Source organism: Cyrtonyx montezumae, unplaced genomic scaffold, assembly GCF_038088225.1.
Source record: "Cyrtonyx montezumae isolate F1298 unplaced genomic scaffold, pur_monq_1.0 scaffold_7, whole genome shotgun sequence".
Lineage (NCBI taxonomy): Eukaryota > Metazoa > Chordata > Aves > Galliformes > Odontophoridae > Cyrtonyx > Cyrtonyx montezumae.
Genome location: NW_027072078.1, coordinates 20,304,090 through 20,324,005, shown reverse-complemented (window position 1 = coordinate 20,324,005; position 19,916 = coordinate 20,304,090). Strand labels below are relative to the sequence as shown.

Sequence of the window (19,916 nt, the reverse complement as noted above, 5' to 3'; positions counted from 1 at the left end):
TCACTGAACTGCATTATTTGTAATCAGAGGAAGACATTTCTAGAAGTAAATAGCTCACAGTGTTATATTTGCATGCACCTTTGCATGTGGTGCCTTAGTCTGGCCCATCTAATGAAACGCAACAGTGTGAGATAACAAATTATCTTGATAACTTTATTTAAATGTATGGAAGGATTGCTGTAGGCATACTTCTTATTGCTGTTCATGTATTCTCCCTGCAAAGTATCAGAAGAATAATCAATCACAAGTGAATTAATAACACACTGCTACCAATCCACATTGTGCTTCAGCTACTTTTTTGGCTGTAAATTCCCACAGTTAATGATGAATGGAAAAAAAGAACTGGTATAGCTTTCAGTATAACAAAATCCTTACTTATCTGTTTGTTGTTTACACTAATTACCTGACACTAAATGGAATAAATAAATCTGTAGTTTTATTTAGGTTATTTTTACTTATTACAGATATTTAGTTATATTTCATTTTTTTAAATTGCTATAACTGATAAACTTTTATTGGTTCCACGTAAGAACCATCGCTATCTATAAGCAACTCTCCAGCTGGATTGAACATTGTTCTGAGCCATACATCACTAGTAAAAAAAAACCAACAAATAATTCCTCATACCATATAAACAAGACTATGATCCTAAGTATAAGGGAAATACTGATGTTATTAAAGATAGATCAGATTAATTTATTATACTTTTCTATATGCTACCCACACATTTCTATCAATATCCATACTGCTCAAGAAAAGGACATCAAATGAATTAGATTGATGCAGCATAGTCAATACTGGCTAATCTGACATGTGCTTGCCTCAACTTGCATCTCACCATTTACCCAGGGTTAAATACAACTCCCTCCTGCTCTTACATTTTACATGGCCAAGAGCCAGGGATCTTTGATGCACATGAACTATTGGAATAATGTAGAATTTACTCCTTAAATTATTTCTCTGTTTGACTTCACATGACAGTGACTATCAGATTTCCTATCCCAGGAACCGCAAGTATTTCTCTTCCTGACCCTTAACATGCATTGTAGCAATTTACTTACCAAGAATGGCTACAACAATGTCACTCTTAAGAATTTCAATGGAGCCTCTTGACACAAAGTAAAGAGCAGTGAGAACGTCTCCACAGTGCACTAAAGTGTCTCCAGGAGGAGCATGTGTTGTCTTAAATTTCATAGCCAAAGCACGAAGACAGCCTTTACTGGCCCCCCGGAAAGCTTTGCAATTCTGAAGCAAATTTTGGTTGAGGTGCAGACAAATGTCAGCTTGTAAGCATTCTGGAAAACCCTTCAGGACCTAGAAAAACAAACAAGGATTTCATATCAATGCTATGAAAATTACAGTACATGGTGTTTCTTATTTTTATCCTGGACAAGAAGGAAAGAAGTGACACATAAATAGAGGTAGTTCTGAAGGGCTGCCAGAGGATTACAATTCAGCAAATTCATTGTTTAATCTGTATTTCAAAAACTATACAAGTATGAATATTAATAGAATTCAAAAATAGTAACTACAAAATGAATTATTAAGATTGATTTCAGCAAAGAAATGGAATAAAATTGTATGAATGAATATACTGCAATAAAATAGCAAATAAGACAGGTAAAATAAGAATCTTGTCTATATTTCACCTATTCAGACTGCATATATATAATTCCTTCTTATAATTTATAAAATCCTGCACATTTAATATAAGACAAATCTTCTGCTGAAATAACTGACATTCTCAAAATGAGAGCTATCTGAGCGAGATCTGAGATAATTTTCAGATGGAGATTTCTTACGGCATTTTCATGTTAAATATATTGTTACTAAGTGTGTGAAATAGATTTCTATCAGAAAAAAATAACATATCACTGAGAAGACGTGCAGATTTACAAAGGCAGCTTATTACATCTTCAAGTGACAGGGCTAGTTGCTATGATCCTTGTTCATCTCTTACTCATAATAATGGGAATTTGCCTGAAGTAGATCCACAGGCTTCCACTTGGGAACCATGGTAACATGATAATTTTATTTACAAGAAGAAAAGCAATCTATTTACAACGTGATCATTATGTTGGAACTTTTCTAAATCATTTAGAATTATCTCACCTCTCTTCTTAGATTCAATGAACTACACTAATTCCTATGGAAGTGCTGTCCTTCTCATGCCCCTGTGTTCTGTGTTCAGAAATGAGGCTGACATATCATTATATACCATGATTTTTGTGATTTAAATCCTGTTGTGTACTATCCATGATGATAATTGCTTTCCCTGGAAGTGCATTGGTATAGACAATATCTGTTGCACGTTTCTAAGGACAGAACAGGAACTGAAGCTACCAGACTTTTGAATAATGTGAGCAAGCATGTGTCTTTTTGTTATTAGAGCAGTCTATTAATTCATTCCTCTTTATCTTGTATACATTTTTTTTCCCTACAAATATATAAATATTCCTGCACAGAAACAATATACACACAAAATGCATTCTTTTGTTGCTATGCTTGTTCTTACTTCAGCACAGTAAAGGTCTGTGTGCTCATTCTTCATGCATAAATATATTCACAACTCATACTTCTTGCTAATGGAGAAGACGAACACATTTCTGATATGAGGCTTTTGTCCACACAAGCCAAGCTATCATTTATAAATAAAATATTAGTACTTTTAACTGAATTTGAAATGTTTCTATGATAGCTAGTGGAAATAAATGCTGTGAAACAATAAACAGAATATTATAAAACACATATATACAAAACTTATATGACTCAAAGGACATTACCACATGAAATTCACACATCTTCCAAAAAAAAAAAAAAAAAGCCATCATTCAACAACAATAAGCAAAAGAAAACAATACACGAAAAGCTTGTATGTTACCACTCTGTTTTCTCTATCTCTTACAAATCTAGAAATATAGTTTGCAATTACTCTATTGATTTTAATGCAATTATATTAAAATAAGAATATTGTGGATTGTAGCAATTTACTCACTGATAATTCTGAGAATCTGCTAACCAAATTTGTCTTGCCAGTAACATAATTGGGAAGAAGTTGCAGGTATATATTTTGAAATCTTTCTCAAGTCATGTGAGTAAAAAAAGACCCATTTTGAATTATTTATTTTATTATAACCCTTTATGAATATAATGCAGAAGAGCTCTATTTTTATAGAATGCAAAATAAGAAATGTATTTTTGATTCAGAGATACTTACAGGAAAAAGTATTTCAATTGTTAGGAACTCAGGAGTACAGAATAGGATAAACTGTATTTTTTTTATTTTTATTTTTTCACATCAGATTTTATTTATTTCATTTATCAAGGGACTGTACTTTACCATTAAGCAAAACCTGTGCAGATCATGTGTGTGTTTTATATTTCTGAAGATACTTTGGGGATATCTTTAAATAAACAATTATTTAGATAATTAAGTTATACTTGAAACTGTTCTGAAAACATTGCACATTACTTAATAGTGATTTATATACCAATAACACTGAAAAATAATAGCCTATATTCAAGTAACTGATGAAAAAGTCCCTGCCCCATGGAGCTTACATTCTAAAACATTTGTTTACAACAGAGATAAATCATATTTACTTTATAATATCACAGATTGCTCACATTGTATGCAGTGAGGTATTTAATCCAAGTCCAGTAGCTGCTAGGATACAGAATAAGATGAATAAGAATAAGACCAAATCTTATGTTGTGCAGTATTTGCAACGTGTTGTTGTACAGCTTCCATGTACATTTCAAATATTCAGATTTTAATTACTTTGACAAAATATTTGTTATTCACCAATATTTTGCTGTTGCTAAGAGGGAAGTATACGATTCTCACCAATGCCTTTGTCTCTGTAGAGGAGCAGTTCAGTGTTTTTACAATGTTTTCCAATTTTAATGTTGGAATCAACATCAATAAGTTACATGTTTACATATTGATAATAATAAATACTAGAAAACACATTCTTCAAAATTGTGAGATTATCCTAAAAATGATAAAAATCTAAATACAGTATTTCCAGTATTTTATTTGTTGTGAGTTTTAGTACTATCGTCATTCTTCAGTACAAGAAAAAGTTTAAAAACACTTTTCTGAAAAGTAAAAGCCAGAAAATTCTTGAAATCATATAAATGGAGGACTAAGTGATAAAAAATAGGAATTTAAAATTTTGAAAGTTATAAACCTAGGAATTGCTTTTTAAGTAACATTATTCTCAATGATAAACCCAAAGTTCATAAATTATTTGAATAGAAAATCACACAAGTTTATATTTCAATAATTCTTTCCTGACATGTTTCTACTGTTACTCTCAGTATGTCCTTAAATCCATTTTGCCCTGGTGAGGAAAATATTAGATTCTCATGGTTAGAATCAAAATTAATGCATAACTGAATGTATCCAGATCTACTAAAGAAGAAACTTAGCAAAATAGCAACACATCCTCAACCCTACCCCTAAAAGAAGAGAGGAGAGGGGAAAGAGAAGAAAAGCAATTATGATTCTGTGACCACAGGCTCCAGTTGTTTCTTCTTGAAGGTTATCAAGTCCAAGTTCAGCCATCTCTTCCTGTACGAAATGAAACTTATTCCAGATCAAACAACATTAGTTTATCAATTTGGCATGCTTGTGGAGGAAGAAAGTGTAATTGAGAGAGAAATAAAACATTTTATATGGAATTTGGGATTGAAATTTAGTCTCTATAATAGAGACTTCATTCTTATTGCCTTGGGGAATGCGGTCTTTTAAAAATGAGCAGGGAATCCAGCTGCACCAGCTATTCTTTTTCAAGATGACAGTTAAACATTACTCATACCTGTATCAGATACATTTGTGACAACAAAATTGGAGACTACTATATGTTCTAACCTCAGACAACTAACAAATGTTGGGGGCAATTATACTTTTATTATATTTGGGTAAAAAATAAAATAGATGACAAAAAGTTTTTCTCTACTTATTTCTGAAACATGTATGGACATCTGTCCCACATTACATATTCAGTTACAACATTCAAGTTTGGATGACAGTTTAAAATGGAATAAACTGTAATTATGAGTAATGCAGAATTTAGTTCTGTCACAAAGGTTAGATTTTAAGATATTTAATAACAGCTTCATCTAAGTTAAACATTTCTGTAATTCAGCCTAGATATATTTCTAGAAAGGATTTAGAATTTAGTATTTTTGTGATTACTATTTACGGGAAATAACTATTTCTGTAGGCAGAGGGCTGAAATATTTCTAAGTGCTGTCACCATTTAGAAGAGAATAAGTAAATTTATAGGTGACAATCATTCTATTTCAGCAGATTTTGGGCTTCCACATGGAGTAAGAGCTATTTTGATGGTTACTCTTCTTTGAACCAGAAAATGTTGCCATTAGATATTTTTTAACAGGATATAAAGAAGGTCCTTACAACAATTGAGAGACAAGAGAAACAGTTGCGATGGTTAACTAATTCACCTTACAATGAGGTTTGATGGTTGACAACCTTACCAAGAACTAGGATATTCTGATTTCAGTCATTGCCATGAAACAGATCTGTGTGATGATTTTATGTTGAAATTAATAGTGTTGCAGAGGATCATTCTTCATCTATAATCTCAGAAAAATTTCAGAATAGATCTGAAATGTGATCTCTAAGGTGCCACGTGGCTGGGTGAAGAGGACAGAAAATGATTTCAGCTTCTTTAGTAGCTGAGCCTTTCATCAACTGAAATTTTTTTTGTCTGTAGAAGATGGAAGTTGATCAGATCCATTTATTTCCAAAGATATAGTTAGGTGTTGGAAAATTGTTAATTCTTCTTGTTTGATACTGTAGTCCATAAAATACTATCCAGCGAGAAACTGATAGGAGAACGGCATTCTTGAAGCTTGTTTTTTTATGTGAAGCATTCTTCCCAAATCTTGAATAAGTGAAGGCATTTATGCTTATGGTTTTTTTTAAAGTAGTCTTGCTATAGAAAATGAAATAACAGCTTTACTGCTGTATCTGAAGTACTTTCATTCATTAGACATATATGTCTTATGATTTACATCTTGACATGTAGGCAAATAGCAATACAACTTTTCACCATGATTACATATTCTCTCTGTGTAAGCAAATACTACTGCATGCTTGTTTTTTCTTACATTTTTTTTTTCCTAAAAGACATCTAATTGTGAGGAACTTCTTGCTGTTTTTAAAGTTTTAATTTACTCTCCTTTCTTTCTGTTTGAAAAATACTGCTGGCAGTATTTGTACTGGTAGACTTGCTTGGATACAAAAGTGATCACAGGAGGAAAAGGAAGAATAACAAGTTTAGCGGTGTCATCCAATGCCCAATATTCAATTTCTTAAAAAAAGAGTTTTACCAATAGAATGACAAGCCTGCCTTTATTTGATAGCAGCACTGATGGTTGTGAACTTTCTAAATAGGTTAGCGCTCTTCTGTTCTTGTGGGTTTGCTGAACCAATGTTAATTGCAAGTGTAAAACAAATTGTTTGCCTCAATGCTTTCCAGAGAAGGTTTCATAAATTTAAAAGTAAAAAATGGTGACTTGCTCTCTCCTTTCATAGCGCCAAAGCCGATAATAAAGATGTAGCTGTTTGGTGTTCAAAGTTTTAATTGACTTACATTTGGCTAAACATTTTCTGTTCTCATCCCAATTATTTGCTTCTTTGAACTTGTTTTTTGTAAAGGTAAAATAAACCAACAAAGCTATTCTGATGCACAGAAGATCCATGGAAAGAAAAGGGGAGTTTATAAAATTGCATGCATAACAGAAAAAAAGGATCTCAAACACTAAATACGTTATATTTATAAAGTAAGCATCACAGGCATGCTATTATCAGTGCTGGACTGATAACACTTGAAGGATTGGGTAATAGAAGTATAGGAAAAACAGAACAAGATAGTTTAAAGAAATGGAAATAATATCTTTAAATCTTTGGGACTGGTGAAATCTTTCATGTAAGAATATATACAGTGTAAATAATTTTCTTGGAATTTAACTTTGTCAGTGAATATCACAGAGATATGATTTAAAATATGCTTATTCCAATAGACTCAAGATTTTTATCCAGATTAAAATAAATCCCAAATCCTGTTTATCCAGTCCATGCATAATTATGTGGAAATGTTTTGTAAAAATACATTATGCAATGAAACATAATAAGAGATGTAGAAATGAAGTGGATGGAAACAAATGTACAAATAAAGAATGTTCTCAGGATATTTCAACAGCAAATTTTTAAAGCCACTTTTCAGTTTAGTAATTTTAAATGAGCAAAAATAGCTTCTTCTCACATTCAATGCGAAGTATAAGACTTTGTTTAGGAAAGCAAGTTTATGTGGTCTTAACACAGTATTATTCCTGAGTTTAAAAGTTTGTTGTTGTTTTTATTTCCATATTTCCTGATTTCTTAAATATATTGCTGATGATAATTAAAAGCATTGTTTGAAATATAATTCCTTATATTATTTATATATATGTATGTGTATGTGTATACATTGCCTGTACATATATATATAATGTACATTATTCATGCATTTCATATTTCAAAGGAGAAAGATGACTGAGTTTTCTAATTTTATTCAGTTTACGTTAATGAAATGAAAAAGAAAAATTGGATCAAATTCTGCCTTCAGATATTTGCAAGAAACTCCCAGTAAATATCAGCAGGAGTCAAACACATTTGTCTGAGGACAGTATTAGCCCTTCGGTTTGTAAATGCAAATATTTCATGCAAAATTAATTTCTCAGTGCCACATGCAAGTCCATTCATATGCACATGGCTTAGAGCCGAAAAAACTTTGTTGATGCTTGTGCTAACATGCATATATGGTTGGAACTAAGAGCATTCACACAAAGGAAAATGCAGAATGATCAGCATGGCAACTGTCAGAGTGACATTCCTACAGAGTAGCTATCTAATGCAAACCATAATGCACATGACCTTTTTGGGGCAGAAAAGCATGATTTGAGTTGTGGGGTAAAACAGTGATTAGTAGATGTGGTTAGATTAGCATTTCTTAATGTCTAATTTTTAGTAGCCATTTTGCCCCACATCTGATTCTACTTGGATTATTTCCCTTCACTATCTACCCCTTCATCATGCAAAAAAAAAAAATTACAATTAAAATTAGAAAGCACTGAACAAGCTCTAAATCCAACAGATAACATGGATATTCTCCACACTTTATACTGGAATTAAATTTGACATAAATACCTCCTGCTCTTACCAGTGGATGGTGTTATTCCATGTATATAGGTATGAAGCAGACAGGAAAGAGATAAATCTTTCATAAGTACAACATAAATCAGACAGTTATCATATTATCCTTGCACTATGTGTAGCATATTCAAACTCACATTTTAAGAAAATTAAATGATTACCATAAAACTTGAGGGATAGAAATGTGAACTGAATAAGAAATATAACAAAACAAGATACTAATCTTGATTTTTTTCTTCATGTTTTATTGAAGACAAAGCCTCCATACTGCCTCACAATCACATTGCAGAATATGAGCTGTTAAAGTCATTTAGTTAGTATTTCACGTTAATGACAAATCCAAGATTATTTCCAATACACCGATTCCTGAATTATGAAAAGAAACTATTTCATGTAAAACAGGTGTTCTTTGTACAACCATTAGTGGTAATGAGTTAGTTAAGGCATACATGACTTTGTAATATCTTCAGAAATAATTCAGTGAATTACTTCAGGCTTTGTCTGCACCCACCTACAGATTAAGGGCCTTATCCTGCAGTGTGCTGAGTATCCCACACTTCCATTGCCATGAGAGGGAATTAGGGCCATTCAGTGCCATGTAAAGTGAAGCTACTGATATTGCCTTCCACTGCAGTAATCCCCAGCAGAGGTTTATACAAATATCCTTGTTCTGTACCAGGTATAATATCCCTCTGGGGGGAACGCTTGTGCAAGCAGAAGGTGAAGCTCAATGTATTTAAGCTGTTGTCATACTTTTAAGATCTGCTTTACTTAATGGTAACCATAACATAAGGTTCTTAAGCTTATAAAAGCTTTTAACTGAGGCTGTTTCTGCTTACAGAGTAAAAGTGAGCTACTGACAGTCTTATTCACAAATGTACCTATAGGTGCCACATGGAAGCTGTCTGAACTTATGTAAAAGTTTGGTAAGTGGATATCTAGTAAATTTGTTATCAGATTTTATAGAATTTTCTTTTTCTTGCCAAAATTTTTGATAGCTCTGCGAAGTGTTTAATCTATAGCTTTGAATTGCTCTGGAAAGTATCTCTCTAGAGACACAGATTCACTGATTATTATGATGATAAGTCCTCTCAGTGTCTTCAAACCTAAATCAATTTTTCAAAATAAAACAGCTGCTACATTCAGAAAAGAAGCCAGAAATGTAGATGCTTGCTTTTACTCATTACAAAAATTTAATTGCTTTTTGCTGGCCACATAGTATCCTTTTATATAGACTATTTACAGTTTTGTTTCATTTTTAAACAATCTCTAGAATCAAGACTCAGGAACAGAAAGTCTTGTTACCTTGCCAGTTCCTAGAAATGACACCCTGGACTGATGAATAATAGTCTGTAGTATTGTGTGTTTTTTTAGTATAGAATTAGGTGGTTGTGAATACAAGCAAGCTACTATTTGAACTATCACGGTTAGAGTATTTCTCTCTGAAAAGAGCACTCGGATCTATTTGCCTGCTCCACTCTTCAGTCCACCAAGAATAAACCTGATCCAAACTACATCATAGATAGGGTTTTGAAAAAGAGTTGGTGGCTGCAGGCTTTATACAAGAGTCATTCTGGAGATAACAACAGAGGTGTTCTTTGATACATGAAGTGGAAAATCACCAAACAAATTTCTCAAACAATTATATCTGAAACAAGCCCACCTGTGGTATTTCTTGTCTTTGTAATAATCATCTGCAATTTTCAGTTTTTCTATGCACAATTAGAGTTCAGATTTCTGCTATAGCTTGTAATACTCTATGTATCTAAATATTTTGATGCCAAATTTGAAATGGTTGGATTTTCAACGATTGCAATATAGTCACTGTCTTAAACTTATAGTGAAGAAACACATTAATAATGAAGACTCTCAATCATTTTCTAAATTCACAATCATTTATCTATTCCTCAGAATCTATGCCTGAAAAACAATGCAACATACCATGTTCATGTCAATGCCATTGGTGTATGTCCATGCATGCTGGAAGTATTCCTCAAGTCGCTGCCGCAGAGGATTAGGGATTTGATGAAAGCGTATAAACTCCTTTACTCGCAACATCTGCATGTGGTACCGTGCAGTTCCCGAATAGAGTCTTTGGATTATTGCAGATACATTTCCAAAAATACTCGCATACATTAATGCTAGATTAAAAGGAAACAAAACGTGCTTAAGTCTTATCATTTGGTTTTGCAGCTGATGAAACAGTTCTTATAATGGACTTTGTATGCAGAACAGCTTAGGTGAGACTTGGATTTGATTTACTTGAAGCTTTTTATTTATTTCATTATATCGATACCAACTCTGCAGAAGAAGTCTAAATATGAAACAGTAAATAGGATGGAAATATTTATCTTCAGAAATCTGTAGCCCTGAACTTAGTGTTGCAAGTTAGGTTCATCATCCTTTAAGCACTTTGGAAGAACTAAGAATTAGGAACTAAAATTAGGTACAAAGAACAAATGGCAGAGGTATGAAGCTATGCATAAATTTACAGTTCAGGTTTAAAATCAACAAATAAAATGTAACTATGGCTATCAAAAAATTATATATATGTGTAGTTTTGTATATAGTTTCCTAAATCTACTGGAAATACATTTCTTTACCCTATACAAGATTTGCTTACATACATTGATATGCTGATACACAACATATGGATGACAATTTGGACTATGGATTTTGAGTCAAACAACTTTTACTTGAATGCAATTGACTAAAAGACTCAGATGATTGAGGGTTCTCTATTTAAAATAATTAAGGCTGGAATGTACTGTTATACTAAGACATTTAGAAGTTTTTTGGGTGTGTTAAATAAGGATTTCAGATTTAATAATTAATTGAAACTTTACTTCTGATTCTTCAAGTTATTGATGCATCCCAGACTTGATGTAAATAACAGTCTTATTTAGAGTCTAATTAGAGGCATTAGAACATTTTCTTGCATTTCACATTTCTTCCCTATACTTTTATTTTCTACTTATTCTAGTACATTTCATAAAAATGCCAAAATAAAGAATATTATATCATCTATAAGATACTCATATTCATTTATTTTATTTTTTTTCTGAAAAGAGCCTACTACTTCTTACACGTAAAGGAAAAAAGATTCAGAGAATGATCTACCTTTAATTATTTATATTCAACTTCATATTAAACTATTAAACTCCAGTGAAAAATACAGAGTTCCTGCATAAATTTGATTCAATAAAAAAACTCTGAAAAATCAAGCAGTGGCATTCTAAAAAGTATGCTTATTTCTTTAAGAATATGACTATATTAGTCCTGAGTATCTGTCATCCAAAATCTGTGAAGAAAACTCTTAAACTCCAATATGGTGTTAGAAAGCAGCATTCCTTCAGTCTCACAGCATGTACTGGGTGACTTGATAAATCAAGTACACATTCTCAGAGTTCAGGTTCTACATTTAAACAGTTAAGACATATATGTACAATACATTGGCATACATATTCATCCTGTCCCAAGAATTCCTTAATATATGCTGATGTCCCTCTGGACATACACAGTTGTTTTTATGGTGATTTTATGACCACCTGGTTCCTACCCTCTATTTTTCCTTCAGTTTCATCACGATGTCCTTTGCCTGACCTATATCTGTTTTTCCCTAATTTGGCAATTCTCTATTGCTTGTTATGCCATAATAAGCAACTTTATATCATAGCACACTATAACTGAAAAACAGCCTATATGAAACCCAATAAAAATTCCTTGCAGCTGGTGGATGCAAAGAGTAGTCTATAGGGGCTTCATTGCTTTTGTGAAGCAGGATCATTCAGAAGACGCAAAGCTATTCACATACCAAGCAAAGCTGAAGTGTAAAGTTTTAGAACTAGCACACATTAATTTCTTGTGCTAAAGTAATATATCGATCCCTACTGCTCAACCAGCCTATATCATAGTGGTTATTTTTAGAAAGCCTTACAATTACACACATTACCTATAATATGATCTACAGAAGCATGACATTGTTGAACAGATTAATTAGTTGTGTAGTCAAAAAGGAGACTGTAGCAGAATATAGAAATTGACATACATTTTACAACAATCTGCAGATTCTCTATGAGCACACAATGCTTTTTCTGAAGTACCTCATGAAAAAAAAGGCTAATTTCTATAACCTGGCTAGTGTTTTTCATAGACCTCCAGTCCAATCAACAAAACAGATGTACTGACCCTTTGGTCATCTGAACACCACAAACACAGAGTGCTCAGTATAAATACCCTGTACTGCTTACTCTGGTTATTACACTGATTCAGATGAAAGAATATTTAAAAATACTTAGGTACTCATAGCCCTTAAAAAACTGTAGGCTTTGTCTAATATCCATTTTAATTTTGTCCAGTATCATCTAAGAAACATAGATACTTCAGAATTCCTTAAACTCTAAGTGTTATCACAACACATTTTCACACAGAACCATTGCTTTCTTTATGAATTTGCTCTTCTGGCTGCATTCTTATAATCTTATTAGCTTAGATTTTGTTAAGTCATTTATTGAAACACCATGGGGAAAAGATATCCAAAAAAAATAAGATAAAACTACTTACAGCCAATCAACATGACACAGATGGAAAAGATTTTCTCTGAGTTGGTGTTTGGAGACACATTTCCAAATCCTACACTTGTCAGACTGCTGAATGTAAAATAAAGTGCTGTAACATATTTGTCCTTGATGGATGGTCCAGAACTTGCATCACTCTTATTGTAGTGTTTTCCTAATTGCTCTCCTAAAGAATCCAGCCAGCCAATCTTATGAGCCAAGTAAGGTCTTTCTACATTTCCAATGGCATACCAAATACAAGCAAGCCAGTGAGCAATTAGTGCAAATATGCACATAAGTAGCATCAGAACTGCAGCACCATATTCTGAATATCTGTCCAATTTCCGTGCTACCCTCACCAAACGCAGCAGTCTAGCTGTCTTCAGAAGACCTATTAATGTTGTTGTCTGTAAAAAAAAATCAGATATAAACAGATAATGATTTTTTTGGTCAGCAAATTTACTTTCAATTAGTCAGCATGAATAAACCATAAGAAATTCCATGATTTTGAGGAGATAATCAGTAGAAAATCCTTTCAAATGGAATTCTGATTTTATTTTCTTTAAACTATTGAGTTTATTACAAAAACAGAGAAGAAAACAATAAGCGGAACATATTTTAAATGAAGATATATTGACTAATGTCATCTGCTAAGTATTCTTCCATTTTTAATATTATTCTTGATCCAGACTTATTGGTAAATTAATTTTAAAGATTGATTCTAACATGTTTTGGCATGCTAAAATCTCTATGTTATGTGAAACATTCATAATTATGTTATTTATCTTGCAGATAATCTGTATTTTTGGTGTTAAATAAAGCTTTGTGTCTATTTGAACCTTAGAGATGTCATGCAATGATTTGACATACATGTTCTAGAAGAAAGGAGGAATAAGGCTGAAATTAATCAAAGAAAATAAATATCTTATTCTGTAAATATTGTTCCTGCTTGTAATTGTAAGAACACCAGGTAAAAGATGCATCTATACAGGTAAAAGATGAGCTATTGTGAATAGAAAATCATGGAAAAGTTACTGTTGCCAGACTTCAGATTAATATTCTCTGTATCTTTCACTCTGCAACTTGCAGGTGTAGGGGTAGAAGCCAGTGATAAAAGTATTACAGCACTGTAAAAACTACAGCCCATATATAAAAAAAGAATGTGTTCAAAGCTTTTTAATGCAGACCATCAACATCATGCATGGTTGCACCTTTGCAGTTCTGATCTTTTTTAAAAAGAGCAATCTAATATTTAGATTCACAAATTCCAAATCAACCTGTGAAAAAAAATCCATACTTGTAAATTCACTGTGGATGACATTGACAACATTGTAAATAATTAGTTTGTTTCAAAAATAACTTAGTTACCTCCTTTCCACCATCATCTGAGCATATATTGAAGCATAATAAATGTAGTGACACTTTAAGACCTTTTTTTCTTACGTTCTTTTAACATGCATTTATATTAAATAACAATAACTGGGAAACTTTTAAACTTTTCTGAGCCTACTCTGATGGTAGTATGTGTCATGTGGAAGCTTTCTTTCAAGAAGTGCTAAACTAGTAGTTATTTTTTATTAAATCATTGTGTATTTATGATTTCTGAGTAAAATCCCAAAGCCCTTTGGATTAAAAAAAGGTGCTTTCTTGGCTACATTTGTCAATGTAATTTTCTCAGAACAATTAGTGGTAACAATAATGAAGCCACTTCTAGGTGTGATAATGAGAGATGCCAAAAATGAAGAAACTAGCAGCTGAATTGAAATCCATTGATTGTATAACAAGGAAGTAGAAATCATCTCTTGACACCACAACCTTTCTTCTCAATATTTTCTTATCAAGTACACAACTTGAAAGCATTTTCAGGCTGCTGGGACATATTAACAAGTAAAATCAACTTTTAACTGTCTATATTTCTGAGTAAACAAGCAAGAGGTTAATGTATGGTAAAGCTGGTAAACAAATTAAGGACAATTTCTATAAGAAACGCAGTTTCACTGATTGTGACCTCAATAGTCTGAGAAAACATGTATCCTTCAGAAAGCAATTCATAAGGTATGCTTCAGTGCTCAAATACTGCCATTAGATAAATTTTTTTGTAAGTTAAATCAAGCTTTACTAGTTATAATTCTTTAATGAGTGTAAACTTTAGAAAAGCTAGCATTTGTTCTCCAGCTAGCATTTGTGGCACATTTGAAACCGTTTTATAACAGATGTAGTCATATCTTGACATCATGTAAGATGCAAAACTTTCTTACACTACATTGTAAAAATATGTGTAAGTAGACTGTGAATCCCAAATATGTCAACAGTTGTCCATACTATCCATAAGATGAGACTAGCTAATATGCATTCTGAGGGTTGAACTTGTGCTTAGACACTACATCTGTGTCAGCTCTGGAGTATATCTGAGATGAATAATGTAAGTAAATTCCAGGTATTCAGCATGAAATCAGTAGAGTGGAACTAGTTATGTTTTAAATAATCAAGAAACTCACTGTTAGTTTGTTTGTTCTTTAACTCAATGAGCGGCACTGACACTAGAAGTAGAGCTGGCAGTAGAGGTAGAAAGCATGAATTCTTTCCTTAGTAGCCTCTTCTCTGGGTTAAAAAAAAACAAGTGACCTCAGCAGCTCCTCACATGTCCCAACCTTTAGACCTTTCAACATTTCTGCAGCCCTCCTTTGGACATTCTCTAATAGTTTTATTAGTTTCATGTTCTTACGTTGTGGTACCCTAACCTGTTCACAGTACTTGAGGTGTGCCCACACTGGCACAGAGCAGTGGGACAGTTCCTTCTCTTGCTCAGCTGCAGTGCTGGGCCGTATACAACTCAGGGTACAAATTACACCACCCAGGTGTAAAAGGTATCTTTAATTATCTTGGAATAATTATTCAATTCTTCCTTGAGAAAGGTTAAAGTTTGCCAATTACTTGCCTCTTGGGATAATATATTCTGGGTTTAGGACACTGAACTTATCTTACAAAATCTTTACATATTATAGCATGGGACTCTTAATTCTGACTAGTCTTTTTTAACAGTGGGATTTGTTTATACCACCAATGTCTCCGGTCCCTGATGAAAGGATCATGTCATCAAGCTACTGTGATGGACAACAACTGATGACAGCCTGATTGGAAAGAAGAAGGTATCAATCTCTGCAGAGGGTATTATTCAGAAATTATTATTGTATTGGACTGGAATAAAGAACTGGTATTTATTACCTAAATTATTATCTGCATAAATAATATTCTGCCCTTGCGAAAAGCTATTGATGACTCATGACCTTCTCACTGATAGCCAAATCCTTAGTTTTACTGTACATTTGTGTGGTTTTATTTTTTCTTCATTTTTTTTTTCATAACATCCATTATCATTATTATATAAATCCATAATGTCATGTCTTATTTGTCTCTCTTTTAAATAAAAAACCACTGATGTATTTGAGAAGCTCAAAATGTCTCTTCCAATGTGCATTAAGGTGCATTTGGTTACACGGTATTTCATCTGCCAAGGTTCTTTGCTATTGTTTTTTTTTTTTTTTTTTTTTTTGGAAAACAATCAACATCCTTCTCCCCTTCTCGAAGCCTGCAATTAAATCTACGAGGCATGAGTAGTATAGCATTAAGTGCAGCTAATTTTTTCTCTCTTATACAAATCTTTATTGCATGCCAGAATTTAGCCTTTTGAAGGTGATGCTAAAGCCTACTGATCAGTGGTGCTGCAGTCAGCACTACGAGGTTCAATTTCTTATTCTAAAACCATGGGATTTTTCTTTCAAATTTACTAACAAACACACTATGTAGAGAAGATATATCAAAACTTAGAAAGGAACAAGAGTGCTTTGAATGTATTTCACCATTATACCCCAAAACGCCTTTTTTTTTTAATTATCTATTACTACCAATAGAAGATACCTTCATTCCTACATTTTCTGTATATGTTGTATATATATATATCATGATGTTTGTTTTTCTTCTTTCCTAATGAAGCAGTTTTCTTGTTGATGTTTTTTCAGTTTATGTTTTGTTAATTAGTTTTTGTAAAATTAACTTTGATAATTTTTATTTGTAGAAACAGAAAAATGTGCTCTTCTGTATATTCTTCTATATATTCCATATATATCATTCTGTATATTCCATAAATACATTGTGTTTACCTTTGAAGTGTAAAGACGATGAATGCATGAAAAATCACATTATTTTAAATGTATATATCTAAAAATATTTAGAAATATATATATAGAAAAAATATAGAAATCTTCAGCAGCATTTCACTTATACATGGACATTATCTGTGTGAATGTTTTAAGAACCTGTGCCACTGCAGCTATGAGTTATTTAAAATACAAACCATACCCCATTGATGAACACCATATTTAAACATAAAGTTTCAAAAGAATAGAAACCAATAAGTCTATTTACCCATTTTTTTCTCTTCCCTAGTGTTGGAGATATCAATTAATATTTAAAGTACAAGCACACACAGAGACAAACACTTAGTACCAGGCATAATTATTTTAAGTCTGCTTAAACAAAATAATTCATTTCAAATTATATTAGTTCCTAAATTCAGAAATTGGAAAGTAAACTGTCTTAATCTGCTGTTTTCCTATAGCTGACAGGTATAGCTCAAATGGAAGTGTACAGATACTGCTGCACATGGTATTTGGATTATTGTCTCCTGCCCTTTCTAGACTCAGTTTGATATCAAGGTGTTTCAAGGGTGGGTGAGCACACACAGAGCATTCTTTGGAGCTTATGTAGTTTAATAAAGAGAGAGTTCTGTACAATTGTTCATAGGGGATCTTTTCTGAAGAATCTCTAGATAACAAAAAAGAGCTTTTTCATATAAGAGATAACCCCCATGACTGAAAAAATACCTATCAAATGGAAAAGGCTTCATTGTAACAGTTTTGCATTTTCTTCTTGCTAAACTATCAAAAAGGATTACTGTGGAAACATTACAGTTAGCAGTACAGGAAGGAAAACTGCAGTAAGTAGCAGCCTAGAGAAAGTAACTGACACATTCAATATCATTAATGAAAGAAAGAAGTCCTAATGGCATGATTAACTGTTCGTAATGTCTATATATTGCTCTTTAGGTAAACAAACTACTTTTTCCTGATAGTGTTTTCCAGAAACTGTACAATTAATTATTATGTACTGCTGTAATAAGGAAAAACTCATTACGTAGTCTACCAATTTATGTACCAGATTCCAGGTTTTGATATTTTTATACTCATTTACAGGAATACACTTGTTTGCTATTAATATTTGATTTTATCTTATGTTAAAACTATCCCTTTAACATCACTTCAGCACTTGACACTTTGTTGTTAAAGACTTTTGTAGCAAGGGAAATGTGGAGAAAGATGCTCAGGGTAAAATCCAAAGAGCATTTTTTCAACTGAGCTTTGGAATTTGTCCCCACTGTAATTCATGTTGTTCCACACTTCCCTTCACACGTAATTTTTGGCAGCAACGAGTGCTCAGTGACCAGAAACAGAAGACAGTTCTTGCAAGGGAATGATATGGTCCAAGTAATGTCATTGTCAGTACATTTGTCTTTTATGTGTCTGAGTCATCAAAACTGCAGAAAAAGGAATCCTGAAAGACTGACATCTATTACACATAACAAATGCAAATGGTGAGCAGACAAAATTTATCTTGAATCTCTGAGCTTTTTAGTCACGTTATTTACAGAAAAGTTCTCTATTGGTAGGAGAGCCATCAATGTATTCTCTTTGTTCTTTTTATTACTTTTTCTTCTTTTTTCATTTGTTTAACAAAATTTACTTCCACTGCATGCTATTCTCTACACGTGTCTCCAGATTATCCATCTACTTTGAATGTGCGTGCTCATGTTTAATTCAGTAGGAATATCACTATTAATTGGACTGTTATCGATTCCCATGTCTGCTGAATTAAATCATTTTATTCAGGTGTACAAGAAAACTTTTTCATTTTATTAATTCTGAGAAAATGAAGTGAAGAAAAGCATGACTAATATTCACTCTACATCTGATTTTTTTTTTTTTAAGACTTAAAGATCTCATAAGACTCTCAAGGTGCTTTTAGGTATGTGCCAGCTGTTTTGCATTGGCTCTTAAATACAGAGGTTCAAATGTCACTTGTGAGGATAGTTAGTGTATGCTCAGAATTCAGTTCAGACTTCTGAGGCAGATATAAAAATATTTATTGTTTCATTAAGGGCTTTAGTTAAAAGGAATTAAATTTAAAATGAAAAAGTTTTTAACTTATCTACATCGTGACACTGAGGAATGCAATGAAATTTCATGCTCAGGTTGGTGGTTAATTCAGTGTTTTTACTTTTCTTTCCTCAGTTAATGAAAAATATACATGCTTAGTAAACACTTTTCTCCCTTATATCAGTATGTGCAAAACTGTATCTTTAAGAAATGGATTTCTGCCATTTGAAAAGAGACAGAATCATATTTTGCTGGGTTTGCTGTTTTTTATCCTGCATTCTATATATTACAAGAAAAAATAAACATAACTCTCTACTTGTCAGTAAGGTTTTCATCAAAATGTATGCTATAACTTTAGACCTTCTTAAATTAAATGTAAATTCTTTGGAAGAAGGCAGAATTGGGTCAGGCTACCAGAATACAACCTATGTCTTTTATGCGCCTTTGGGCAATTTTCAGATACATACACTGAGGATTTTATTTGCCCATTCTACAGATAGAATGAAGACGTTAGACACATGAACTGTAAGTCTGGCAAGATTCATCCCAAATAATCTTTTGGTAGTCCATATCCTTGATAAAATAGATGACAGACAGCTCTTTTTGTTAATTGTTATTTTACATTTTGACTAATCTGCTTTACACAGATCTAAAGATTTTGAATAGAGATAATTTATTTTAGTGTGTTAATGCCAACACAACACTTAGACTCATTATGGGCAGTTTTTACAAAGCAAGCAGCAAATGAAAGGAGCGAAAATTATAAACTAAAAGCATTTGAATAAATCCTTCATACATTATACTTATTTCATTATTTGTAATGGTAGTATCAAATGTGGTTTAGTAGAAAAACTTCAGTTGAAGTTCAAATTTTTCTCCTGTTAATGAAATAAATTCTCAGGACAACATTCGTTGATAAAG

At 32.5% G+C, this 19,916-nt stretch overlaps 1 protein-coding gene across 1 annotated transcript in view; it reads right to left on the bottom strand.

Annotated features, from left to right (window-relative positions):
• KCNH7 (potassium voltage-gated channel subfamily H member 7) overlaps positions 1-19,916 on the bottom strand; it is a 195,637-nt gene that overhangs the window by 22,940 nt on the left and 152,781 nt on the right. The window contains exons 8-10 of the mRNA XM_065751023.1: positions 12,791-13,190; positions 10,169-10,368; positions 1,062-1,314 (exon numbers count right to left, since the gene is read on the bottom strand). Of these exons, the coding sequence (XP_065607095.1) occupies positions 1,062-1,314; positions 10,169-10,368; positions 12,791-13,190 (853 nt within the window). The remainder of the gene's footprint in view (positions 1-1,061; positions 1,315-10,168; positions 10,369-12,790; positions 13,191-19,916) is intronic.